At 38.8% G+C, this 10,000-nt stretch overlaps 1 protein-coding gene across 2 annotated transcripts in view; it reads left to right on the forward strand.

Moving 5' to 3' along the window:
- Positions 1-10,000, forward strand: part of LOC306879561 (peripheral plasma membrane protein CASK-like) — a 63,357-nt gene that overhangs the window by 36,359 nt on the left and 16,998 nt on the right. For both annotated transcript variants that reach the window (XM_079432595.1, XM_079432594.1), the window contains exons 13-18: positions 1,742-1,822; positions 4,439-4,627; positions 7,262-7,340; positions 8,358-8,443; positions 9,201-9,269; positions 9,375-9,443. In XM_079432595.1, the coding sequence (XP_079288721.1) occupies positions 1,742-1,822; positions 4,439-4,627; positions 7,262-7,340; positions 8,358-8,443; positions 9,201-9,269; positions 9,375-9,443 (573 nt within the window). The remainder of the gene's footprint in view (positions 1-1,741; positions 1,823-4,438; positions 4,628-7,261; positions 7,341-8,357; positions 8,444-9,200; positions 9,270-9,374; positions 9,444-10,000) is intronic.

Raw genomic sequence — 10,000 nt, forward strand, 5'->3', positions numbered from 1 at the left:
ATATAATTCTTTTAAATCATTAGAATGTATTACAGATCCCAATTTAAACACTGTGTGAATGTTATAATAAATGTATAGAGCTGTTATAGGGTAATTATTATTGTCTTATTTTTTATTTTATTTTACAGAACAACAGTAAAATTACAATACTAACATTTATGAATGTTGATGGAGTTGTTGCTTTTTCTTAGATTTTATTTTGGCAGAAACCCGAAGATCTTCTTTTTGTTGACAACAGAATGCAGATATTTAAATTATTCTCATTATGAATTTGGGAAGATGTTTGTCGCACGTATCACATTGTCACATGTCCTTAAAAAAAATTATAAAAATGTTCCTGAGCAAATGATGAGTAACAGTGTTTCAGCGCAGATTTTCCTCACGCTTTGGACGCTGAACCCTGGCGCCACAAGCTTGCTCAGCGCTGTTTGAATGCAATTCGTTTGTGTATCAGAAAACATAACATTCTGCAGTTTACTTACTAATCGTTTGTGGCCATTTCGCGATTTCAGTCATCATACAGTAACCAGCAACAACCACCTCTTCCTCTTCTCATCAGAGACATGAGATGCAGCACTAAACCGTCTCTCGCTGTCGGTGCTTCGTGCTTGAAATGATGTATGCGTCTTTCTCTGACAGTTTTAAATACTTTCACACTGTAGACGTGTTTGCTGCATTAGTGCGCGCTTCTATTTGATCGCGTCACATCATTGTTTGGTACAATTTATTTGGCCTTTTCACTTAATTTCGGTTGCCGAACATTCAGTGCATCCCTAGTTTTAAGTCAGGTATTTCTATCTTCTGCTGTAGTGTGTCAGTAGGAAATATCAGTTTACATTATCTAACATTCATTTAGTCATTAATTGTAATAATCCAGTGAGATGTTTGAGATCTGATCTGATCATCATCAGTCTGTCTGGAATGACATGAAGAAACAGAACAAACTGAGACTAAATCCAGAAGAACTGTGTCTCCAAGACGCTTCAAGTGAAGTGACATTCAGCCAAGTATGGTGACCCATACTCGGAATTCGTGCTCTGCATTTAACCCATCCAACGTGCACACACACAGCAGTGAACACACACACACACACACACACACACACAGCAGTGAACACACACAGCAGTGAACACACACACCGTGAACACACACACACACACACACACACACACACACACACACACACACACGGAGCAGTGGGCAGCATTTATGCTGCGGCGCCCGGGGAGCAGTTGGGGGTTCGGTGTCTTGCTCAAGGGCACCTCAGTCGTGGTATTGAGGGTGGAGAGAGCGCTGGACATTCACTCCCCCCACCTACAATCCCTGCCGGCCCGAGACTCGAACCCACAACCTTTGGATTACGAGTCCGACTCTCTAACCATTAGGCCACAACTTCCCTCAAGAAACCTCCTGCAAAGCTCCTGAGAAACTCTGCTCAAGAGCACCGAGGACAAAAGCTGCTTTAAACACAAAGCATGCTCACAACAAATGTTGATTTCATTTAGTTCATAGAAGATAATTGATCAAGAAAATCTATTTATGACATTATTTTTGACAGCATCCTCATTTTACAGCTTAAAGTGCCTAAAACTTTGAACAGTTCTGTAGCTTTGAAGGTAGCTTTCTTGAAGCGTCTTGGAGACAGTTCTTCTGGATCTACATATATAATAAAAAAAATAAAAAAAAATATTTTTCCCAACCAATAATGGCGTTCTGTGCTGTGAACTGTGTTTCTCGGCAGGTGCTGGAGACGCTCTCTTGTTATCCTGAGAACATGGAGGCAAAAGAGCTGAAGAGAATCCTGGCACAGCCGCATTTCATGGTGAGTGGAAGCAGTCGGACGTAACGCTCTGTTCGTGCTCAGATGAAAACCACAACTGTTTCAGGTTGAGTCACACAGATGCATTGAGTGCATGCTGCTTCAGCGAGATGTGATGAGACGAGACGCCTCCAGATGTGGACGATTATGAGTTTAGCAGACACTTACGAGAGAATATTCTAAACAATGTCCAGGTCATGTTTCACCTCAAAACCAGTCGTATATTTCAGGAAAGCAAGTCTACTTTAGGACTGTTTGATATTGTCACATTATTTCATGACAAAAATAAATGTTTATCCTGTAAATTTGTGTACTGTAATACAGTCATGCAAATCAAACAAGCGATTATTATTAATCCAGGGGTCTTAAAAAATCTAAATTCACCCTTCCACAAATTAAGACTATAAAAAGGTCTTAAATCAGAGCAGAAAGTCTTTCATTCATAAAGTCATGCATTAAATGTTGCATGTATTGGCTAAAAATGAATACAGTCAATCATGATAAATTTACTGAAAAATAAAGATCTGACATTGTTTTCAGAGAAATTGATCAAAATAAAGCGAGTTTATGATTAAAACAAGAACAAATGAGGAAAAAAATATATTTACTTATTTTCCTTGTGAATTAGGTTGATTTTCTGAGTCCATTAACAGATATTTGTTCTTGTTTTAATCATAAACTCACTTCATTTTGAACAATTTTTCAGAAAACAAAACTTACTTGTGTATTTATTCTTATGTATGTGTGAGCAGAGCCTTAAAGCTATTTATTTGATAAAATATAAAATAATATATTTATTTTATATAATGTGTTTTCTTCATTTTATTGCTTAAATTTTCTCTACTTGGTTTTAAATTTACCTTCATAAAACCTGCAATAAATTATAGCATGATACTTATTACATTTGTTAAAGATACAGCTTTAATATGCGTTTTGTCATTTTAATGAAGTAATAAATATAATTAGACAGCAATGATATTTTTTTGGTTGAAAAGTGTTTAATTGTCATGAAAATAATGTCACAGTGCAAAAACTCCTAATGGTCTAAAATCTGGCTTCATTTTCTTTATGCTAAATACAATTTCATATCTCTTTCTGTTGATTTTGGTGTGAAATATTGACGTTTTAATGACATCAGCCTTGTCACGTCGAGCCACTTGAACTGTAAATCTGCAGTGAAACGAGCAGCTGCTTCGACAGCCGGCGGCGCTTTAATGCACAGAGACACGGGTCAGCGAGGGAGACGGGATGAGCTGTGTGTGTGTGTGTGTGTGTGTGTGGAGGGAGGGAGCCGTTATAGAGCGGCCGTCGGATTGAGGGAAACACTTCAGAGAAAGTGTTGAAAGATCCGCAGCTCATCAGATCCGCTCATGGAGTTCTACACACACACAGTGAACACGGACACAGAGAACCTGCTCTGGAAAACACAGGTGAGGAATTCTGGGATAGCAGCCGCTTCACGCACTTTGTCGTGTTGAGGAGATTTGAGTGTGATCTGCTTTAAAGTGTGTTCGGTTCTTCAGTTCAGATCATCCTGATTATCTGATTAGGTTTCATGAACAGAACTTTTACAGCACGTAATAATCCAGATTAATGTTAATGAATAAATACAGTGTTGTTCATAGTTCATTCATGTTTGTACTTGATGCAGTAACTCGTGCAAATTTATACAACATAAAATGTTATAATTTGTGTAGAAATATGCTGGTTACTTATTATTTATTAACGTATTAACCAGGTAACTTTAATTGTTGAAGTTTTGCATTGTATGTATTTATTTATGTATTTTATATACATTTGACCCTTTATATAAATTTGTCTTTATTTGACCCTCTAACTCTATTCTAATTCTATTCTTTAAAATAAACTGTCCCCTTTTAGACTTGAACTCTATTTATTCACTAACTGCTTGTTTTCTTAAAAAGAAGAACAACTAACTCTAGCTCTTTTTGTATTCTGTTGGTTTTCTTTTTATTTATTATGCAATTAATAAAAAAAGCAAAAAAAGGCCTCTAACACAAGCTTGCTCTATTCTTTTTCTATTGTTTTCTTTTTATTTATTATATAATTTTTTAAAAACTTGCTAAGTGTGTTAAGCTAACTGAGACTTGCATATTATTGCTCTTTTGTTGGTTTTGATTGTCATTTAGCAGACGCTTTTATCCAAAGCGAATGAAGACAATGCAAGCAATGTAAATGCGTTATATGCATAATGTTTACTTTAAGTCATTTAATGTTTGCATTGAAGTTTCGAATGAGTTTTGTGAATCTGAAGTGTTAGAAGGTCTTCTCTGCCGTGTGGTTTTGTTTACTGCTCACAGATGTGAGATGCCTGTTATTACTGTAGTGACCAAACAAACAAGTGGTCACACTATCACAATTACTCACACACACACACACTAAACCTGTGATAAACTGCAGGCGTGGGATGTGTAGTTGACTTGTATGTGCACACATGATGCATGCATGTTGCAGTCGTGACCGTATTATTGTCATTGATTCTGATTTGCGCTCACAGTCGGTGCAAAGGAGCTCTGATCCACACAGATGCTGAGGATGCTGTGGTTCAGAGATGAGTGTGTGACGCTGCAGATGCTGAATGTGTTGTTGTTATCGCAGGCGCTGCTGCAGACTCACGATGTTGTGGCTCATGAGGTTTACAGCGACGACGCGCTGCGAGTGACACCTCCGCCCACGTCCCCTTACCTAAACGGAGACTCGCCTGAGAGCATCAACGGAGACATAGACCTGGAGAACGTCACGCGTGTGCGCCTGGTGCAGTTCCAGAAGAACACGGACGAGCCCATGGTACCCAGTCACACACACACACACACACACACACACACACACTCCAGTTATTGCTGTTTCATGAGCAACCGGTGACAGATCATCTAAAATAAGCTCGTGTTTATAACACACTCTAACGGAATGATGTGACCAGTAACATGATAAAAGATTACTTTCCAAGATCAGGCCCAAAGTAGACCTTGAAACAAAAATGCTTCCATCTCTGGAGAGAGTAAATGTTTTATGAGCTGTTTTATTTTACAATGGGGCAGCACTTTATTTTAAGGTGTCTTTGTTACTTACTATTATAATAAAAATAAATGATGCATAATTACATGCAAGCCAAACCCTAATCCTAACTAGGGATGCATGATATTGGATTTTTGCCGATATCCGATATGCCGATACTTTTCAACTCATTTTGGCCGATACATTTCCTTTTGTTTGGAAACAACACCAAGTCTCTCCTTTGCAGAAATAAGCAAAATATTTTTAATTTTGGTTCGTTTTTAACAAGAACTTATTTGTTAGAATTAAATCAACAATAATGAAGTTTTTTTTGACAGTACATTGAAGCTTTGAAAATAAATATAAATAAACTATATATCAGTCGCGCCATTTTTTTCCCAGAAAGATGCAGTGTTAACCCTAACATTTTGTTTTAAGATTTAACATTTGTAGATGGTCTAAAGAGTTGTAAAAATTCTGAAAACCTTTTATAGCTTATGATTTGTTTAAAAAATAAAACATATTACACATTAATGAATAAATTAGTATATATAAAATTATTTAATTTACAAGTGTCATGTTTGTTTTTTGTTTTTTATGTAAGCTATAGCTTCTGACCTTTAAATCAAAATATACTCATTATTTTATGACATGAATTACTGCTTTATTTAATCAGAAACAGTCTAAATGTTATTTGTGTAGGCTATTTTACTTTTAATTTAATTAGAAGTAGGTCAACAGCACCCCCTACAGATTAAAACTCCTTAACTAACGGGCGTTAGGACCCGGGGGAGGCTATTCCTGTTTACTCTCACACACCGAACACTCATTCTGTACATGCTTTCACAGATTAAATACAGCAATCCAAAAGAGTGAATCTAATCATTATTCAGACAAAACTTTGCTTGAGGATGAGCCACACTGCTGACGAGATCTAATCACTAGCACACCCTGAGCACATGTGAGTTAACCCATTCCTCTTATTGGCAAGACATCTCGGCATAATTCTCCATATCGGCCCGATGCCGATAGTTACATTTAAAGCCATTATCGGCCGATAATATCGTGTATCCCTAATCCTAACACCTAATATATAGTAAGTACATGTAGTTAATTAATATAACTCAGTACTTACATGTGTAATTACACTGTAACAAGGACACCTTAAAATAAAGTGTAACCTACAATGTTTCGGAGGAGCTTTGCAACCCTGTTACCACAATTTCCAAAAAAACAAAACAAACAAACTTTTAGCATTTTTTTGAATTTATGAACAGTGAGTGGCACGTTATCTTACAGAACAGAAAAATATACATGAGAGATAATAAAAAAAGTAGAGAGGCAAATTAAAAGAAATTAAAAAACATAAATATTAATGCACACACAAAAATACTAAAAATGAAGTATACTGTATAAGAGCAAATACACATTCTGAAACTTTCATTTGATTGATTTCTAGCAATAAACACATTTGCGTGTCACGGTGTTCATGGGGTGGAAAATCATGTGGTAATGGTGTTGCATGCAAAGAGTGCAATAAAACAATTAAATTAGTTAAACACATCGACAAAACTATGACTCTGTTGTCTAGTCAAGTCTTTATTTCTAACCATCTATTCACTTTGCTGCCATCTGGTAAGCGCTTCTGTAGCCTGATGGCAAAAACTGAGAGACTTAGGAGGAGCTTCTTCCCCCAGGCCATCAGGCTCCTAAACTCTAACTCTGTGTCATAACATCACTTGACTCCATGTAAATATCACCATATCAATAAGCTATTCATATTTTGTTCTACCTCATATTGCTGCTATTTAAATACCATGTACAACTTTTTTGCACATTTTTTTGCACATTCCTCTCATTACTATTTAAGACAACAACATACTGACCTGCACATTTATATTTATATTTTTATCTTTTATTTTATTTTATTCTTTTATTTTTTTCTACTTTTCATTTTCTGAATATCTGTATTCTATATAATTGCACTGTCCTTGGAGCGGACCTGACCTACATTTCACTGCTGGTTATACTCTGTATAATTGTGTATGTGACAAATAAAACTCTTGAATTGTGAATCTATAGCGCTTTATACAATAGAGTTTCAAAGCAGCTTCACAGTAATAAACCGTAAAATAACAGAATCGTTGATGCAAACAAATATTAGACGAATCCAAATTGTGCCGTAAAGAGCAGCTCTACAGAAGACAATAGTGATATTATTCAGAACTAAGTTTCGTTCAGATCACTAACTGTAGAGTTGATCAATTATAAAACAGTTTTGATTCCGTGATAAGCAGCTGAAGACAGTAGTGTGAGTTTAAGATCTGAGACGAGGCGCTGAAATCCCCACAGGAGGGACGTTTGTGATGCTCGTGTGATAGACTGAAGCGGTGTGCTGTTATCATGGGTGTGATTGTGTGTTGACAGGGCATCACTCTGAAGATGAATGAGCTCAACCACTGCATCGTGGCTAGAATCATGCACGGCGGGATGATCCACAGACAGGGTACGGCTGTGTGCGTGTGTGTGTGTGTGTGTGTCTGTCTATCTGTCTGTCTGTCTGTCTGTCTGTCTGAGTGTGTGTGTGTGTGTGTGTGTGTGTGTGTGTGTGTCTGTCTATCTGTCTGTCTGTCTGTCTGTCTGTCTGTGTGTGTGTGTGTGTGTGTGTGTGTGTGTGTGTGTGTGTCTGTCTGTCTGTCTGTCTGAGTGTGTGTGTGTGTGTGTGTGTGTGTCTGTCTGTCTGTCTGTCTGAGTGTGTGTGTGTGTGTGTGTGTGTGTGTGTGTGTGTGTGTGTGTGTGTGTGTGTCTGTCTGTCTGTCTGTCTGTCTGTCTGTCTGTCTGTCTGAGTGTGTGTGTGTGTGTGTGTGTGTGTGTGTGTGTGTGTGTGTGTCTGTCTGTCTGTCTGTCTGAGTGTGTGTGTGTGTGTGTGTGTGTGTGTGTGTGTGTGTCTGTCTGTCTGTCTGTCTGTCTGTCTGAGTGTGTGTGTGTGTGTGTGTGTCTGTCTGTCTGTCTGTCTGTCTGTCTGTCTGAGTGTGTGTGTGTGTGTGTGTGTGTGTGTGTCTGTCTGTCTGTCTGTCTGTCTGTGTGTGTGTGTGTGTGTGTGTGTGTGTGTGTGTGTGTGTCTGTCTGTCTGTCTGTCTGTCTGTCTGTCTGTCTGAGTGTGTGTGTCTGTCTGTCTGTCTGTCTGTCTGTCTGTCTGTCTGTCTGAGTGTGTGTGTGTGTGTGTGTGTCTGTCTGTCTGAGTGTGTGTGTGTGTGTGTGTGTGTGTCTGTCTGTCTGTCTGTCTGTCTGTCTGTCTGTCTGTCTGAGTGTGTGTGTGTGTGTGTCTGTCTGTCTGTCTGTCTGAGTGTGTGTGTGTGTGTGTCTGTCTGTCTGTCTGTCTGTCTGTCTGAGTGTGTGTGTGTGTGTGTGTGTGTGTCTGTCTGTCTGTCTGTCTGTCTGTCTGAGTGTGTGTGTGTGTGTGTGTGTGTCTGTCTGTGCGTGTGTGTGTGTTTCTCTGCTCACGTACGCTGTCATTTCTCAGGGACCCTGCACATCGGAGACGAGATTCGTGAAATCAACGGCATCAGTGTCGCTAATCAGACGGTGGAGCAGCTCCAGAAGATGCTGGTGTGTGTGTGTGTGTGTGAGAGAGAGAGAGAGCAGAACAAAAGACTAGTGCTAGCGATGAGGATCATAACTAAAGCAAAGACTGAGTCACTCAGTGGTAACTATTCGAGTAACCCAACCAGACACGTCTGATACCTCTCAGAGAGGACTTCACCTCCTCCGGTCCCAACGCAAAATAACTCATCATAATGTATTTAATCAATGACAACAACATACCAACAGAACAGATGTTTTAATAAGTACAATATGATTTTATCCACCGGTTTCACAAACAAGACTTAAGCCTAGTTCCAGAATAGAATGCATGTTTCAGCTGTAAGAAATAGCACTGACATCTCTTAAAATAAGTCAGCGCCGTTGTTTTGTCTGTAAGGGTTATTTCTTTTCTAAGGCACGTTTATAAAAACTACTTAAATGTCATAACTGAACTATGGCCTAATTCTGACTTTATCTAAGCTAAAATTAATACTGAAAGCACAAGTAACACAAACACATGTTTGCTCAGCTTTCTAAATATGGATATTACATGGACTTATAAATACTAAAACCACACACTAACTTTATTTTTAAACCGTTTTACAAACAAGCACATCCCAAAAGGAGGTTTTGTCAGGTTTAGCTATGAATTTGTTCCTAAAATATGGTTAAGTAGACACACACTCGCACGTCTCTGATTCTGCTGTCTTGGTTGCTGTTTGCATCAGCGGTCAGTTTTAGTCAGTAACATGTTTGTGTTTTGTTTTTTATTTTCTAACAGCGGGAGATGCGAGGCAGCATCACCTTCAAAATTGTGCCCAGTTACCGCAGTCAGTCTCTGTCCTGTGATGTAAGTGTGTTTCCGTCAGAGCGCCACACGCTGGTCGCTCCTGGAATATCAACACAAAATGTACAGATCACATGTCTCTGACTCTGTTTTACTCTGGCGTTTCAGAAAGAGTCCCCTGATCTGCCCAGACAGTCTCCTGCGAACGGCCACTCCAGCGTCACCAGCTCCATCTTAGTAAGACTCAGAATAAACCACACTAGACCCCATAGATTCAATGCATTATGGGTTTAGATGAAGATTTAGGCCTCTGGACAGTAAACAGTGTGATATTGTGAAACTGATGTATGTTTTAAAGGGATAGTTCACCCAAAAATGAAAATTACCCCATGATTTACTCACCCTCAAGGCATTCTAGGTGTATATGACTTTCTTCTTTCAGACGAGTTATATTTAAAAACGTCCTGGCTCTTCCAAGCTTTATAATGGCGGTGGATGGGTGTTATTTTTCAGTAGTTCAATAAAGCGCATCTATCCATAATTAAAAGAGCCTCACGCGGCTCTGGGGGTGAATAAAGGCCTCCTGTAGTGAATCCATGTGTTTTTGTAAGACAGTAAAAGCAGTAATCTCTAGCTTGTGCTAACTGTTGTACGTTCACAATAGAACAGTGTTCCGGCGGATGACGTCAGCATAGCGTAAGCGCAGCGTCTCGCGAGAACCAACGTTTGTTTACAGGAGCAAAGGAAGCAAAGTTTCCTCTTGGAAACCAGTCTCTTCTTGGCTTACATTGAAA

The sequence above is a fragment of the Barbus barbus genome, assembly GCF_936440315.1.
Source record: "Barbus barbus genome assembly, chromosome: 13".
Classification (NCBI taxonomy): Eukaryota; Metazoa; Chordata; class Actinopteri; order Cypriniformes; family Cyprinidae; genus Barbus; species Barbus barbus.